This window comes from Trichogramma pretiosum, unplaced genomic scaffold (assembly GCF_000599845.2).
Source record: "Trichogramma pretiosum strain Unisexual culture from Peru unplaced genomic scaffold, Tpre_2.0 scaffold50, whole genome shotgun sequence".
In the NCBI taxonomy this organism is placed as follows: domain Eukaryota; kingdom Metazoa; phylum Arthropoda; class Insecta; order Hymenoptera; family Trichogrammatidae; genus Trichogramma; species Trichogramma pretiosum.
In genome coordinates, this window is record NW_019640807.1 from 1,038,852 (window position 1) to 1,055,664 (window position 16,813).

The window sequence follows — 16,813 nt, forward strand, 5'->3', positions numbered from 1 at the left end:
GGCTTTGTATGATTTTTATTTAATTTTTCACGCTTATCAATTTTGCGACTGATTTTTTGTTACTAGCAAAAAATTGCTCCAATACTCAGAAAGTTGACGTAGTCGTACAATATGAGTGAGCACATTTTTAAAGAATTATAAAAAACGAAGTCATCAGCCTCGACGATCGTTTTCACAAGTATTCGTTCATTTGAGCGCATTTTTCATCGTTTTGGGAGTTTTCATTAAATCATTTAGAAAAGAATTTCATCAACGGTAAAATATCCCGTTGAACTGATTTAACTTGGTATGATTCGTAAATTATTTGAACTTCGATTCGCTGATCTACTCTCTTTATAATATTTTACTCTTCGATCAATTTTACACGAGTGTAAAAATTATTTACACTCGATAATAAATTTTACACGAGTGTAAGAGTTATGTACACTTGATAATAAATTTTACACAAATGTAAAAACTATTTACACTCGTGTAAAACTTATTCGTGTATAATTTAGCTGTGTGTAAATAAATTTCAAATGTGTGAGTCTTGGCTGTGCAACTTTGACCAAGTCTAAAAATGTTCTGTAAGTTTGAATTCTGTACAAAATAGCCGATCCCTATTTTAGGGATATTCATCCCAACGCCGCTCACTGTGTCGATTACAGGTAATTTCATTTCTAATAGCGAAAATAATTTATTGCAACAACATGAGGTCAAATGCGTACCGCCGTGACCTTGCGTCCGCGCTGTAAAATTCAAATGCCTTGATAAAATACACAGAATCATGATGTGGTAGTCGCGATGCAGTTTGCGGAAATCGCGCGCTACGCCAAACGTCGCCGCTGCTCAGTGCGCTTGTTTCGTTTCGTTTTGTTGCATTAAACTGCAGACCGTCATTGCGGCGAAGCTTGACATCGCGCATCGCAACACGGCGCAGGCTGTACAGTATATGCGCCTCGTATTACTCGCAGCTGCAGCAGCAGCTAGAGCAGAACGCGCACGAGTTGACATTATAAAGCTGACACAAGTGGTGTGCGAGCAGCAGTGCGGTCAGTGTGCAGGTGTGTCGCGTATACATATATACTGCCCTCGATCGCGGGCCAATTGATAATAATTATCGCTGTAAGGATAAAAGAGAGAGAGAGGGAGAAAAATAATTAATAATAATAATATACAACGAATCGCGTTGTAGCGGGTGGCAGTCACGGGCGCGCAGTCGACGCACAGTACAACAACACACACGCAGCGCCGACAAAGTGCAGCAGCAGCAGCAGCATTCGAGCAGCGGATAATACATTACAAAAGGAAGCCGCGCGCCGTCGATCATATGTGCATGAGGTGTCGTCAGCGGGCGTCGCGCCGTTGCGAGGAACAAGACGACGAAGAGGAAGAAGGAGAAGAAGTCGAGCGCGTCGCAGGCAGTCGATAAGAAGAGTGACGAGTTCGCGAGGGCCGAAATATGGTGACGATCGACGACATCAAAAGGACGTACCCGCTGCACTGGCTCGTCTGGAACAATGAGCGGGCGCAGCTCGACGAGAAGCTCAAGTCTGCCGAGGTAACGGTAACCGCGATCTTGTGTGTGTGTGTCGTACACACTTTTAGGCTCGACTCGATTGTTGCTAACCAACAAATTTAACGAGAAACGAGCTAAAGCTCTTGGGCCAGTGATCGAGGGCGAGATCCTATGCTTTCTAGGTTATATATGCCTTCTGCTGCATTGTCATTTACACACAGGCCAGTTTACGTGCGCTACTTCTATCGATCTATTTAGCGTGGGCTTCGTGGATACTTTTTTTGATTGATCGCCTGTAACGCTATCCATCGAGGGCTTTTTTTTTCTCTTTACCATGAAAGCGACGCGCTCGGTGTATACATTACATACGCCATAATAACACACAATGACATGTCGCCGCCTCGTTGACATTTGGTCTGCTAGAGCTTTCGACGTACGCGCGGATACGTCAATTCCGAAGCTGTCGTCGGCCACGAAACGAACTCGCGCCTGGAACGGAGCGCGGCGAGGTTTTTCGATTTTTGTGTTTTTTTTCGTACAAAGGCGCGCGCGAAGTTTTTGCAATTAATTCTCGATCGTTGCACGTGTAGCTTTTGCCCGTAGCAATGTAGTTTTCGCGAAGCCTTGCTGACGAAAGAAGCCGGACAAGCTCACTTCCTCGTTGATATTACGATGCATATAGCTTTTATTTGTCAGATCTTTTTACTTTTGCTTATGCTCATAATGTATATTTCTTATTTTGTAATAGTTATTGCATTATGCAACGAGAGCTTGCACAATTGAGAGAAGCCTATAAGTTTTTATTCTGCAATGCTAACTATAGATATGTTTTACAGTACGATATTGAGCAACTCGACAATAGAGGAAGAACACCTTTGATGTTGGCCGTCACACTGGGATACGTAGAGTGTGCTAGCGTTTTGTTGGAACACGAAGCTAACGTCAATGCAGAAAATAAACAAGGATGGAGTGGTAATTTCTTTTTATTAAATACTAGTACAAAGTCACAGTGAGACAATAATAACACGTTTATCTTTTTGTTTAGTCCTAAAAGAAGCTCTGGCTACTGGAAATCCTGAATTGGTACAATTAATTCTTGCAAGAAGAGATTATCAGCGATATTGCAATAGGATAGCTTTTATTCCTGAGCTACTTTTGAAACTCAAACAAGCACCAGATTTTTATGTAGAAATGAAATGGGAGTTCACCAGTTGGGGTAAGTTTTGTTCTATTTTGAATATTAAATGAATTTGATTGTGACAAAAAAATATAATTATTTTTTATTATACCTCTATTTTAGTTCCTTTAGCTTCACGCATGTGTCCAAGTGATACCTACAAAGTATACAAACAAGGAAGTAATGTTCGGATTGATACAACATTGCTAGGTTTCGATCATTTTAATTGGCAAAGAGAAAACCGTAGTTATGTCTTCAAAGGTCAAAGTAAGATATAGATTTGATTTAATAAATCTTTTTAATTATTAATTGACATCAAACCGGAAAATTATTAACTAAATACATGTACATATTATGAAAAAAGTTTACTGGTACTTTTAAGCAAAGTGTACATAAACTTGTTAATGATTTTTCAAAAAAATCTAATAAGAAAATGCTTAAATAAGTGGCAAAGAAACCATTTGAAAAATCATTAGCTTGAAAAAGTCATAAAATAATACCACTACTAAAAGAAATTAAATTACCAATTTATTATTAGTGCAACAAACTCAATGCATACCAGTGGCTATTAGGTGTAAACGCAGTTATGTGTTCAACCTAAATTACTATGCAGGTGAATTTTAATCAATAAAGTAGGTTGATATCAATTCTAAAGAAAAAGGAACAAAATCAGTTAAAGTAATTTTAGAATATAGTAGTGGCTAAGCATTTGTAATTATTCTATTACAATGGAATTGATAGAATTAAGTTGCTATTTGAGTTGCTCAGTGCAATAAATATGCTCATGATCAATTTAATTTATCCTAAAAAATGTGTTTTCAGACGATGGTGCTACAATGATGGAGGTGGATCATGAAACAAAAAAAGTATTTGTTGAACAAATGAAACTTATTGGTAATGAAAATGTACAGATAATGGAGCCTACAGAAGAAGATATTGTTAATCGTTTAACTAATCCTATTGTAACTACATACATAGATATGGACAAAATAAGTTTTGAAAGGTATATGCAGTTAAAATTGTTTGAGTATTTGAAACGTATTTCTGACGAAATAATTGTTATTTAAAAAACCAATGATTTTATTTTTGTATTCTCTTAGAAATAAGGCTGGTTTATGGGGTTGGAGATCAGATAAAAGTGAAATTGTAAATGGTCATGAATGTAAAGTATTTAGTGCAAGCAATGTAGAACTTATCACAAAATCAAGAACCGAACATTTGACTGAGGAAGATAAAATAAGAGCTAAATCCCCAAAAACTCCACTACAATCTTTTCTTGGAATGGCTGATGAAACGCTTGAAGAAGGAGCTACTGCCATTAGTGTAAGTTACCAAAAGATAACTGAATGAAAAAAGTAAAATTGAATACTATAAATACAATTTTAATAATTTTTACAGGAAGAAGTTGCCGATCCTAATTCTCCAAACCCTTATAATATAACTCCCGAAGAATATTTTGATTCAGACGTTGATTTAAGTAATAGAGATATCGGTAGAATAAAAGAAGTATGTACAAAAGTACAGAAATTCAAAGCTACACTATGGTTAAGTGAAGATTATCCACTAAGTCTTCAAGAACAAATAATGCCAATAATAGATTTAATGGCTATAACTAGTTCACATTTTGCTAAACTAAAAGATTTTATACAAATGCAGTTACCATCAGGATTTCCTGTTAAAATAGGTAAAAATTTTCGTTTATTTAAGTTTGCAGCATGTAATTTTCATATTTAATGAAATTATTATTTTAGAAATTCCTTTATTCCACATATTAAATGCGAGAATAACATTTGGAAATATCTTTGGATTGGACCAAGAAGTGCCACATGTTAGTCATATCGAAGAATCCAACAGATTATCATGCATTTTAGATGATGCTTGTTTTGAAGCTCCTGCTGGATATTCTAAACTTGGTAAATTCACTTATTAATTTTTTCTTAAAACTGATGGAATGTACCCACTTACTATTTAAATTTAATTATTTCATCAGGTGCAGAAGGAAGATCACAAGGATTCAGTAATGAGGAAGATCAGTTGCTACAATTTGCCATTCAACAAAGTCTTCTAGATGCGGGTAGTGAAGGAGATGAGGTACGTATTCTTTGAACATTATTATTTCATTGAGACTCAATTAATTGGGTGGTTATTTCAGGTCGATATATGGGAAGCCTTGAATGCACAAAGACCATCTCGTCCAACGACGCCTCCTTTAACTTCCAAAGAAGATTTACAGCTTCAGAGGTATTATGAAATTTCAATGTACTATTGCTCTATAATTTGGAAAAAAGCTTTCAACGTATTTTCTCGTAACTTTTATTTTTCTTTTAACTCTTGTTTTGCATGTTTTCTTTCCTGTCCCAATAAAACACAGAGAGGTGGGTACTACAAAAACACCTAGAACTACTTGTCAACACTGCACATAAACTCTTGACCCCATAACTCGCTTTCCGCTCTTATTCGATGCCTTATTTTCAAATCATTCGATTCTATGCATTTATTATCGTAATGCTGATTCATACTTGATTTTTTTTCCAATTCAATAGGGCCATTCGAGAAAGTCTCGAAATGTACCAAGAAACAGTTGGTAAATCCAAGAAAGATTACGACGCAGACGACGACGACGAGGACGCGGAAGAGCTCTCGGAGCAGGAGCTTCGCGAGTACACGGTGCGCTCGGAGCAGTGGCTGCGTCAACTCAACGGCAACGACGAGAACGCGGCTCAGCTCGTTCAGGGCTGCACGGCGCGAGAGCAGCAGAGGATAGCTCACGAGCTGTCCCTGCGACAGTACCGGGAAGAGGAGCAGCGTCGCCAGCTCGAGGAAGAGACCTTCAGGCGAGTTCTTGAACTCTCGCTGACCGACAAATGAGACTGTCTCATTGGGAAGGACGTGTACAACGATTCCGATTATACATAAAAAAAAAAAGTTTAATCTTCCAGCTGTGCGCGGACGGACAGAATTTAGTTTTTCATGAACTCTAAAACGATAAGAAGAACATGTCAAAACATGCATAATATTATGCAAAAGATATTTGTTATAAAATTTACAAGTATATTGAGTGGTTAGAGAGAATGATAATGAAAGAAATTAGCTATGCTAATGGACAATTTAACTTATGTTATTTATTATGTAGCTACCTTTTTATATAAATTATATATTCAGTTTGAATGCAAGCGTGAATCTTAAAATCTTCACTATTTATACAAATTCATCGTATTGCCGGCAATTATCTCTCAAAAACAAAGCTTACGCCATGCAAATTAATTATAATACTTATATTTTATTGCTATGAATGTCACTAAAACTATTCCTTATGTATTCTTCAAGTATTCTTGTACATATATTTTTACAGTGAGAATATATAATTCTAAAGGCTATATATTAAATTGATTATTTTTTATACTATATAGATAGATATCATTTATTTTAAAAAATTAATTTAAAAATTATTCTTTGTTTTATGAGACACTGGCTTCAAACTCAGCAAGCGCTCTGAAATATAAAATTATTCACAATTATTATGCATCTTCCAGAAAATTTTGATTTTCTAGATTTAATAAACTAGACCTTTTGAAAATAATATCTAAGACTGCTGAACTTTCTCTGTATCTTTTTTCATTTTCAAATGCTTGTTTTACAAATGATTTCTTCACTCTACGCCAATGATCAGTATGTTCACTCATTAGGACTTCCTTAGTCTTTAAAGTTTTATTTTCCTGAAAATAAATATTTTATGAATTATAGTTAAAAAGTTAAAGACAACAGTTACATTAACATTGGATACATACATAATCTAGATCCAGGACATCTTTTATTCCTCGTACAGGAAAAGGGATTTTACACATTGGATAGCCTTCATAGTTTGGCGCAGGTGGTGGCAAATACATAACATCTCTGATTTCATTACTACCTTCTTTGTAGATGTTTGTAGAATCAATTATTTCTCTTTCTACATCTGGACTTGGACTCCTAGCTCTAAGAGAAATATATCCATAAGTACTTTTTTATATTTAAGATTAATATTATTAATGAAATGAAAGCTTACTTAGGAGCGAAATTGGGATTTCTAGGTTGATTGGCCATCCAAGCTCTGCAAATTGGATAAAGAGGAGTATCTTCTTCAAACTGTGCAAGATCTACACTCCTGTCAAATAATTTCATGACATAAGTATGGTGGAATGCTGATTCCAGGAATGTTGGTCTGCGCCTCTTCATAGGTGTTCTTCTGTGTGGCAAGCCACAATTAAGTATTTTAGGTTTCGATGGGGTATGACTGAAAATTGAAAAAAAATATTTAGCATCAAAAGATCTAAATAAAATTGGTATAATGAGCAGCATTTAAAAATGAAAAATCAAAATATTACATTTTCTTGGGCGTTGCTTTGAACTCCGGCATAGGTGTATCATCTGAAGAATCTGCCGATGAATTGTGTTCATCGCTGTGATGCAGCAGTTCTCTTAAAGCGCCCTTGAACCGATCCCGCGCCATGCCGATTGTGGAATCTCCGACTGGAATGACAAAAAAAAAACAATAATTATCGTTCTTAATACTCCTTGTTAGCGAATCCATCACACGGAAATTTGAAAAGTCGGGGTTCGTTAATGTCGACTCTTACCTATTTCGTTTTTGATGTCAACCAATTTGAAGTCATCCGCAGCAGAAGACGGGGCTGGTCGTTTTTTACCCATTGTTATGTTATTAGGTATTTTTACAAGCGTGGAAACAAACGAAAATTGATAAAAACAAACGCTTCGCTTCAGGAGGTTAAGCTTTGGCTTTACTAATCCGTCAACACAAATACAATTTGAACAGTGTGTAACGCAGACGCTTCACGCCAGCATAGTCGCATCCAGATGGCAGCAGTATCGCGCGAAAACATGCTCGACGCCAACTGACAGTGACTTTGAGACAATTCAAATCGCAATCGAGTGAATCCTATACACCTATATCGTAAACGCTTTGTACCCTCGCTCGGCTATAGTCGACATAGAAATTGACCTTCGTGCACTTCGAGCCAGTGAAGTAAAAAAAAAAAAGTCAATACCCTGGCAGTGCACGATGATTCTATAGCACAGTTAGTGTACATGTTGACGTACACTCCACTCTACACTTGGCCGCATGTCCTATTGACGTTTGAACGTAAATAGCTTGAAAGTGCATCTACTGCTTTTTGAAGTTATTGCAGAGTGTCAGGATTGAAAAAGATTGCATGGCTGTAAGTCGATTTGTACTTGGCAAATATAATTGCCCACGATACTTGAAATATTGATAATCTTATTACATTTCAGGTCAGAGATATAAATAATAGGGCTATTAAAAAAAGCACAAACTTCAGAGTTATTGAACGGTGTTTGAAGCCACGGTTTTGTTGACTGTAACATATAAGTACAAGTGTAGTATTTAGTGTTTCTTTGAAGTGAGTTGTGTCATATGAGATGTAATTTATCAATAATAAATCAAGTGTATCGATAAGTTTCATCTTTTCAGACTTTGCAAGAAAGAAACAGAGTCAGATGTGCACGTCAATCAAATTTTGACTATATGTGAGTGGATTTTTTCAATGAGTATTGTTAATCCTATAGCTATTAATTATGCTTAATGCATTTCAAAAACTCTATAAATCATTAACAATTAATTTTTAAGAATCCATGGTTTTACAATCCTCATTGCACCCCAAAGATATGCGTGTTTACATTGTGTCATTCTTTCTAATACTGTCTTATTTCAATTTATCAATGAATACTCCACATTCTGGGCTCAAAGTTTCATCAATTTCACAGTAAATAAATGTAATTCTAGCCTTGAAGTATTTCTGTACCAGTATTTTCCCAACAAATAAATAAGCAAAAATTTCATTTGTTTTAAAGAATGCGTCGATTCAATATGTTAGAGAGTTACTTATCAAAGTTATGTCTCTCATCAATGCTGTTATTATTATTTGGTGATAAACAATTTCAGTTTCACAGTGTCTGTCAGAAACTTTAACAAACAATCTAAAAGTCAAAAATGTAGCATACATACTTTCTTTTGATTAAGGGAAAAATACAAATTTCTTGGATTTCTATGTCTGATTCATTTGCTTCTCATCAACAAGGCTGATATTACATGCCGGACAGAAATATTGAGAAACCTATTCTGTATGCATTATTAAATTTACTCAGCTCAGTGAAGGGCCTGCCGACACGTGTATACTGACGCAAAGTCGCTGACCAGTTGATCAGGCATACATACACAAAACTTTGTGATCTCTGAAACTTTTCAATTCGATTATATGACGTTTTTGCGACTCGATCATTCGTAATCCGTGAGACAACATTTCGAGAATTTTATTCAACTCGAAGTAGGTGTGATGATGATTTATTTATGAAATCATACTTTAAAAATAAACTAAAACCAACAATAACACTCGATATAAGGATGCGAGGATTGCTTTGTATTTTCCGCTTCTTTAAAATCTTTTCAAGCTTTTTCAAGCTCCTACACGAACGTCTTTTCTGTATTCGTTGCGTCGAATGTAATTTTTCAACGCAACGAATTACAAATTATTCGACCGACATTACGCGGCCTTAAAATTATCCATGACGCAGTGACCTGCCAAATATAGAAGTTTTTATTATTTAAATCCAGAGATTACACTGTACCCGATCTGTGGCGAATGTCGTGTATCGGAGCACAGAACACGCAGAATAAATCCACGATGCGATCATTGTTTTGGCTTTCGTCGAATTTTCAATCGTCATCTGCAGTCGAGTAAAGGAGTTTCGATCGTTCGCATCATAAATACACATAAATTCGCGTGAATTTATTCATCTTTCGAATTTGTCGAGCGTAAGTATATCCCTCTTATCCTCCCCCCTCGACGACGGCCTGCACAGCCATCATCGTTAATTTAACGGTCAATTTTTTGATACTACATAATATAATACGCACGCATGGCTGAGTCTAGCAAGGGGGAGCCCGCGTAGACATATAATATGTGATGGACGTTGTACACGCACGTGATATACACACATGTATATACAACCGGAGGGATAGCGAGCGAGAAATATAATTTGTCAAGGAAGGACGCATGCGGACATGGTTTATACCCGCGCCGCGTCCTTACGATACCTATATTATATCGTCTCTAACGAAGGCCTGTATATGCGCACGTAGAAAAATTCATCATTAGGTATATTATATTCCGACGTTATTACATACGAGCGTACTATACGTCGACGATCGAGCCATCGTAAGGTTGAATCGTGATTTTACGGGGGAAGCGATTTTTTGATTGAAAATAAAAATCGGCACTCGTGATCAAGCTTTGTTTTGAAGCCGATTCGTTATTTTTTTTTTTTTAATATAAAGCGACTTTGCATCAACGTATGCATCGCGCACATGCTCATATAGACACTCGCACGTTGCGGAACCCTATGGAACGCGTTAATGTATGTAAAACGTTTCCGCGTAAACGCGTAGGCCGATCCCCCTCGTTGCCTCATATATACGTGCGTACATACGTGTGCATTGCTGGAGATAGGATTTTATCGGCTCGTAGGCTCTGCAACACGTCTATACGTATACACTTATAAAAATATGGTTTATGTTTTATATGTATATAATGAAAAAAAAAAAAAAGGAAGGCAACTCGCGCGAGTCGCGGACAAAAAAGGAGATATATATATTTTCAACGAACGGGAGATTTCTCGCTCGCTCGTAAGGCACGAGGTGGTCGCGTTTTTTTCTATACATGCAATAATATAACGTAACTTTTTATTTTATTTCATTCGCGAGGACGGACTTGAACGCGCGTATATAGAAACTCGCGTGCGGCAGTGCAGTTGTCGCGCTGTTCGTTTACCAAGTGCGTGTGGTTAATAGTTCTCTGCTTCGCTCGTGCACACAGTACACGCACCGTCTCTACCTATCTCTCTCTCCGTCGATTTTTGCGCGCGCGCACACACATGTCGCGCCGCGTGGAGCCCTTCGTGACGACCGGTTCAGTCGTGTTTCGACGTCGACGGTAAAACATTTGTTTTTTTTTTTTTTTTATGTTCGGATGAAAAAAAATGAACGACAATTCAACGACCGATTTATCGTCTATTTTTTTTTTTTGCAGCTGGCATAAACCAATGTTCTCAGGATAGCCAGTGATCCGTCCATCTTTCAGCCAAGATGTTCGCGCAAGTCCGACTGATGATATCGGGCCGCTTTCAGAAGTTCTACGAGAAGCTGCTGCTCGACGACGATCCTGGGCATCGGGTGAGGTCGGCCCTGGAGTCCCTCGAGGACATCCTGCCGCTGGACGAGGTGGCTTGCGACACCAAGAACGCCGCGCTCTCGGCGAGTCTGCGTCGCGAGGGCGACGAGCTCTTCCTCGCGGAGCGCGCGAGCCTCGTGGGTCTGCTGCAGGCCTGGGAGTACTACTGCAAGGCGGTGGCCTTGGCCCCCTGCACGGACCAAGACGCCTCGCTGCCGCTCGCCTACGCCAACCGATCGGCCTGCCTGTTCCATCTCAAAAGGTACGCCGAGTGCGCGGCGGACTGCGACAAGGCCCTCCGCGAGCTCAGCTATCCGGACTCGATGCGGCCGAATCTGCTGAGGCGCAAGGCCAAGTGCCTGAAGATCTTGGACCAGACAACGTCGGCTGCAGCTGCTGCATCGTCGTTACCCGGCATGACGGCCAATCGCAAGATACCCTGCGCCTCCGAGGCCGTGGAGATACGCTACAACAAGCGGTACGGCCGTCACGTGGTGGCGAGTCGCGACATCGAGATCGGCGAGGTGCTGGCGCTCGAGCCGCCCTACGCCCTGCAGCTCGGCACCGCCTGCCTCTACACGCACTGCTCGCACTGTCTGGCACGGGCCTGGGCCAGCTGGCCCTGTCCAGGCTGCGCCTTCGCCGTCTACTGCTCCGCAGGCTGCCGCGACGAGGCCTGGCACGCCTATCACGACGTCGAGTGTGCCGTGCGCGGCTACCTGCTGAAGCTCAACGTCAACGACATCGCCCCGTTCAGCCTGAAGGTGGCGATTCTGGCGATAAGGCAGGCCGGAGGATTTCGCCAGCTCAGAGAGCAGTTGCGGAGAATCGAGGAATCCGAAGGTAACGTAATATAAATTATTAAGTTTTCATTCGTAAAATCAATTCACTTTCAAAGTCACTTACTAGTAGAAAAACAAGTTCAAACGTGTTCTAGCAAAATTTATTTCGATCAATAATTACTAATTTAAACTTTCAATTCGGACGTAAGATAAATGATTAATTTTTTTTTTCTTTGCAGATCCGTTGAAGAAGAGTTTTACCGATGGACTGTATCGCAGTGACTTGTATCGGACTTTTTACCATCTCGAGAGCCACGAGGACAAAATATTATTGAAGGAACTCATTACGATTTTGTTGAATACGGCGTTAATTTTGTACTACGTATCGACGAAAACCTCGTTTATAGAGGATCTGACGAATGAAAGCTCGCGAGATTTGTGCTCCAGCGACGATGCTTTATTAATGGGTAAACTTATAGCGCACCATTTTATGGTTATCCAAATGAACGATCAAGAGGTATGTACGATAAATCGCACGTTATGACAAATCTTAACAGATCAGTAATGAGTACTCTTTATTCGTAGCTTTTTGAAATAACTCTCAGAGGGCAAAACCACAGCCTCGGAGCGGCAGTTTTTCCTTTCTGCAGTCTTTTCAATCACAGCTGTTTTCCAAACGCCACTAGAATACCAATTGTAGGCGACGATAAAAAAATGCATCAGTTGATGATAGCTCAACATCCCATCAAAAAAGGCTCTCAAGTACGTTACTTTGATTCAATTCGATTCAAGCAATGATAATGATCGAACTAAACATTTTTGAAATTTAGATTTTCGATGATTATGGATTCGACTTTATAGCCGGTACAGTAGCTCACAGAAAGAACCTGTGCAAGAAATATTTCTTTACCTGCGAATGTGAACCATGCTTAGACTACTGGCCCGAGTTCAAATATTTACCAACAATATTCGTAAGTACAAAAATATTACCCCCGGATACGAATATTAATTTGCGCATTACATTTTTCATCTACTCGAAACTCAAAACATTTTTACATGTTATTTCAACAGACCATGCCAACTTTTCAATCTACGAGTAAAGAAAAAAGATTGGAATTGAAAAAAGCTTTGAATAATTTTGCATCGTACGAAAAGATAATCATTCAAGCTGATATAAAAAAATTGACAGAAAATAAGAAGCTCTTAACGACTCTAGCAAAATCATTGACAACCATATTCGAGAATTCGCCGAAGATAACGAAGGAGACTTTTCGCTCGGTGGTGTTGTACAAGCAAGCATTTTTACTAATTCATGGTAATAGATTTAATGTGTGAAAGTAGCAAAATTCGAATGTATTTTAAAAATACATATCGTAGGAATTCTGGTACTTTTGTAAAAAGTATTTTCTATTGTGATCGTTAAATCGCTATCGAAAAATTCATTTAAAATAGATATAGAAAATATTAATCTTAAAACTCAATTAGTTTTTCAATACATTTGTTACAATGAAAAAGGTGTATAACTCAAATCGTATCATGTAAAACTGCGCTTCGTCAGTATTTTATGTAAGTCGCGATAATTATAATTGTAAATTGTCATTAGATGTAATGAAAAACATTTATTTTCTTTAATTTCGTTGGTGCTTGACCAAATTGTAACTTGATCCGATTCACGTTTCAAGCATATAAAGTTGAAACGATTGTTGTACGTTCGATTGGCAGGACCAGTAGAGTCGAATAATACTCGAGAACCGAGCTTGCATTTTAGGTTTATACAAATGAATTCAACGCTTCGACTGATTAAAATTAATACACTGTAATGGAAAAAATACTAAATGTTATGAAATGTTGTTTATTTTTATAAGTATCCTCGTCGATACCACAGGTCGTCATGCTTGTTCTAAACGGGTGACTTAATATTTATGTGATTCATGAAGTAGGTAATGCATGGATAAAAATGAACTGCTACGACCACACGAAAGTATAATAATATCCGATCGACGATGAATAATTGAATCTCATTATTTCACAGTAGATAAATCGCATTACAAGCGCACTCGAGAATGTCACGATCATGCGCGCGTGATAAATGTGTCCAAAGCGAAATACTCTTGCGTCGTAAACATTTTCATTATAGTTTTATTGCATCGTCAGAAAAAAATCAATACAAATAAATACATTTTTGCATACTTATTAAAAAAAAAAAAAAAAGCGCAATCGTCGTTACTATTTTTTTTCTCTCTCACTTCTCCGTGGTCTTGAAATTTTTCTTCAAGCCCCGCCAGCAGTCTTGGTACTTGGGATCGAGCTTCTGGCAGCCGCGCAGGGCCCACTCGGTCACGGCCAGGCCGTAGTACGTCTCGAACATGAAGGCCTGGGTGCCGTCGGCGACGCGCTCCGGGCGCAGCTCGGCGCTGCTGGCGGCCTCGTAGCAGGCCGCGTCCGGGCCGTGGGGCGTCATCATCGAGTGCAGACTCGCGCCGCCCGGCTGAAAGCCCTCGCGGTCCTTGGCCTCGTAGCTGCCCCTGATCAGGCCCATGAACTCGCTCATGCAGTTCCCTGTGTGTCGCGAGGGACGAGATATAGCGATCGAAGTTGAGTCGAGGTAAAAAAATCGCTCGATTATTATTTATTTATTTATTTTTTTTTTTTTAGGAACTCACTGTGATAGTAGGGCGGTCTGAAGGTGTGCTCCTGCACCGACCAACGCGGCGGGAATATCACGAAATCGGCGATGGCCGTGCCGGGCTTGTCCGACGGGCAGGTGAGTACCGTAAAAATCGATGGATCCTATATACAAGCATATATATATTTTGTAAAATTCAATCGTTCGACTATTCTATGTCTATTCGCTTACGCAATGATCGAACGACACCGAGTTGATGACCATGAACCGCTCGAGATTGTACTTGTAGGGCACGTAATTGCCGTGCCAAGCCACCACGTCGTACGGACTGTGACGCTGCGCGGCCCGAAACAGTCTGCCCTGATACTTGTTGATTATCAGATAATCGTCGACCTCATCCTCGTCCTCGTCGTCGTAATGCGCCGTGGGCGTGAGAAAGTCGCGCGGATTGGCCAGGCCGTTGGCGCCGATGGGCCCGAGATTCGGCAGCTGGAAGTGATTGTCGTAGACCTCGAGGATGTAGCCGCGCGACGGCCCGTACACCTTGACGGAGAAGCGCATGCCACGCTGCACGACGCAGATCTCGTTCGCCTCGACGCGCATGCGGCCGAACTCCGTGGTGATGAGCAGCGGTCCCAGCTGCGGTACTGCCCCCCAGAAACACAATTTTAATACAATAATAGAGACGAATAGTTCGGTTACTATATATACCGATGAGAAAATCGCCGTCCGAGTTGTAAAGGGCCTTGCGGCGCATCGAGGCGTTGCACAGATAGACGTGCACGGCCAGGCCGGCGCGCGTGCGAGGATCCCCGGCACCGCAGATCGTGTGCAGTCCACGCACGAAGTCCACCTCGTCGGTGTCCTGGCGCGTCGGCACCTCGAACGGCTTCCATCGTAGCTGTAACGACGACGATTCGCGCGCGCGAGTTTTCTGGATTAATTGAGGAAGTGCACAGCGCGCGCACTCGCACACATATCGTATATATAAAAATAAAAAATTAACGAGGCTTGAATATGCGGCTTGGTAGGTGCAGATAAGACAGAGATAATCGCGCGCGAGCTGTCTATTTATAACATTATATATCGCGCGACGTAAGTAAGTATGTGGGCTAAGCCATTTTTCTCAAATTATGTACTTTTGAAGAGTACATTGAAAAGTGAAAATCCTGAAAGTTTTAGCCCTCTATAGGTCCAGCCCTATTGGATTATCAGGGCTTCAAAGTTGAATTTTCTTTTTCAATTCTGATTTTCTGGGGTTAATATGAAAAAATGGTTGAATCATGGTTTTTTAATGTAAGATTTAATGTAGAATTCAAATTTGTACTTAAAAATCATATTAATAAGTTGAATCCCCATAAAAATGATATTTTCCTGCAATAATTATATAACTGTACTAAAATAAATGTGTTCGTATCCTTCGATTAGGCCAATATTGTAATATGTTCATCGATATATCAAAATACAACTTCTGATAAATTTTTGTTATCGGCAAACAAACAGACTTTATTATTCAGTTAGATTTTAGTCAAGAAACATGGTTTTTCTCTAATTTTCCTTGATTATTGACTCATAATAAGCTCAATAATGAATTCTCACTTTTTTAATAATAATTTCAATAATGGATTTTCACTTTTCAATGTACTCTTCAAACGTACATAATTTGAGAAAAAAATTTTTTTTTTAACATCGCGCTGACTATGACTTAGCCCGTATGTATCATGAACGTACCTGATTCGGATTCGGCGGTGTCCTGTCCCAGTCGGCGGTCAGGTGCTCGGGCGCCGACTCGCCCGCGACGGGCTCGAACGGCCCGTGACAGACCGAGGGCCTGGCCCGATACAGCCAGCTGCGACGATTCTCGGCGCGGCCGCAGGTGAACGCCGTGCCGGAGAGCTGCTCTGCGTAGAGGCCCCGCGGACAGCGCTGGGGACTGTTCTGGCCCAGGGGCAGCGAGCCCGGCCAGCGCTCGTCCTCGCTGCTGAACTCGTTGCCGAAGCCCGACAGGTACTGCCATTAAAGATCGGTATATAACAATCGAGTATGTGATACTTATATATCTATGCCGTTAAAAATACCTTCAATTCGTCTCTCATGGCTGAGCTGCGGTGTTCTCGATGTGCCTCGCGCTACTACTGCCGCTTGCTGCCGATTCTAACGATCCGCCGGCGAGGACGGTGATTTTTAATCCGGTTTTTTCTTTAAATATATTCACGTAATTCCGATTCCGAATGCGAGAAAGAGTTGCGAGCAATAATAAAAAAAAAGGAGCGCGGAAAAAAACACTCGCGTACGTATTATAATAAAGTCTCTCGCAGTCGAGGAGTTGGCTCGTTGTTTATAACATTATCTCGCATTAGCGATATCCGAGGCGCGCACGCTGCAGCACGTGTATATACGACTCGGCAAAGGGGAATCGATCGTCATCGGCCGATCGGCCAATCGGAATCGTCGGAATCGAGGAGGCGCGACTGGTTTGTAGAAATG

At 40.1% G+C, this 16,813-nt stretch overlaps 4 protein-coding genes across 8 annotated transcripts; 2 read left to right on the forward strand and 2 right to left on the reverse strand.

The window, feature by feature from the left end:
- Nucleotides 1-961: 961 nt before the first annotated feature.
- On the forward strand, nucleotides 962-6,061 carry LOC106649364 (ankyrin repeat domain-containing protein 13D). 3 transcript variants are annotated; one of them, XM_014366727.2, is made up of 13 exons: nucleotides 962-1,104; nucleotides 1,175-1,540; nucleotides 2,335-2,470; nucleotides 2,544-2,714; nucleotides 2,799-2,942; nucleotides 3,214-3,288; nucleotides 3,498-3,678; nucleotides 3,776-3,998; nucleotides 4,074-4,359; nucleotides 4,427-4,588; nucleotides 4,666-4,766; nucleotides 4,828-4,916; nucleotides 5,219-6,061. In XM_014366727.2, the coding sequence occupies exons 2-13, from the start codon at nucleotides 1,442-1,444 to the stop codon at nucleotides 5,541-5,543; spliced, it is 1,992 nt and encodes a 663-aa protein (XP_014222213.1). In that variant the 5' UTR covers nucleotides 962-1,104; nucleotides 1,175-1,441; the 3' UTR covers nucleotides 5,544-6,061. The 3 variants fall into 3 exon arrangements, with proteins under 3 accessions (XP_014222213.1, XP_014222214.1, XP_023316063.1); XM_014366728.2 differs by lacking the exon at nucleotides 962-1,104 and having other exon boundaries at nucleotides 1,111-1,540; XM_023460295.1 differs by lacking the exons at nucleotides 962-1,104; nucleotides 3,214-3,288 and having other exon boundaries at nucleotides 1,111-1,540.
- LOC106649365 (protein lin-37 homolog) lies at nucleotides 5,783-7,474 on the reverse strand. Of its 3 annotated transcripts, XM_014366733.2 has the most exons (6): nucleotides 7,292-7,474; nucleotides 7,040-7,184; nucleotides 6,721-6,948; nucleotides 6,464-6,650; nucleotides 6,243-6,391; nucleotides 5,783-6,167 (listed from the first exon to the last, which is right to left on the reverse strand). In XM_014366733.2, exons 1-6 carry the CDS (start codon nucleotides 7,362-7,364, stop codon nucleotides 6,134-6,136), a joined length of 816 nt encoding a protein of 271 aa, XP_014222219.1. In that variant the 5' UTR covers nucleotides 7,365-7,474; the 3' UTR covers nucleotides 5,783-6,133. The 3 variants fall into 3 exon arrangements, with proteins under 3 accessions (XP_014222219.1, XP_014222218.1, XP_023316070.1); XM_014366732.2 differs by having other exon boundaries at nucleotides 5,783-6,391; XM_023460302.1 differs by having other exon boundaries at nucleotides 5,783-6,391; nucleotides 7,040-7,178; nucleotides 7,292-7,473.
- A 118-nt stretch (nucleotides 7,475-7,592) lies between these two features.
- On the forward strand, nucleotides 7,593-13,815 carry LOC106649358 (SET and MYND domain-containing protein 4-like). The gene is made up of 8 exons (XM_014366722.2): nucleotides 7,593-7,891; nucleotides 7,965-8,092; nucleotides 8,164-8,219; nucleotides 10,778-11,761; nucleotides 11,940-12,217; nucleotides 12,286-12,462; nucleotides 12,531-12,671; nucleotides 12,772-13,815. Exons 4-8 carry the CDS (start codon nucleotides 10,834-10,836, stop codon nucleotides 13,033-13,035), a joined length of 1,788 nt encoding a protein of 595 aa, XP_014222208.2. The 5' UTR covers nucleotides 7,593-7,891; nucleotides 7,965-8,092; nucleotides 8,164-8,219; nucleotides 10,778-10,833; the 3' UTR covers nucleotides 13,036-13,815.
- Nucleotides 13,816-13,916: 101 nt separating this feature from the next.
- Nucleotides 13,917-16,558, reverse strand: LOC106649372 (homogentisate 1,2-dioxygenase). The gene is made up of 6 exons (XM_014366742.2): nucleotides 16,405-16,558; nucleotides 16,058-16,336; nucleotides 15,038-15,227; nucleotides 14,558-14,973; nucleotides 14,364-14,490; nucleotides 13,917-14,259 (listed from the first exon to the last, which is right to left on the reverse strand). Exons 1-6 carry the CDS (start codon nucleotides 16,420-16,422, stop codon nucleotides 13,943-13,945), a joined length of 1,347 nt encoding a protein of 448 aa, XP_014222228.1. The 5' UTR covers nucleotides 16,423-16,558; the 3' UTR covers nucleotides 13,917-13,942.
- Between the last annotated feature and the right edge of the window lie 255 nt (nucleotides 16,559-16,813).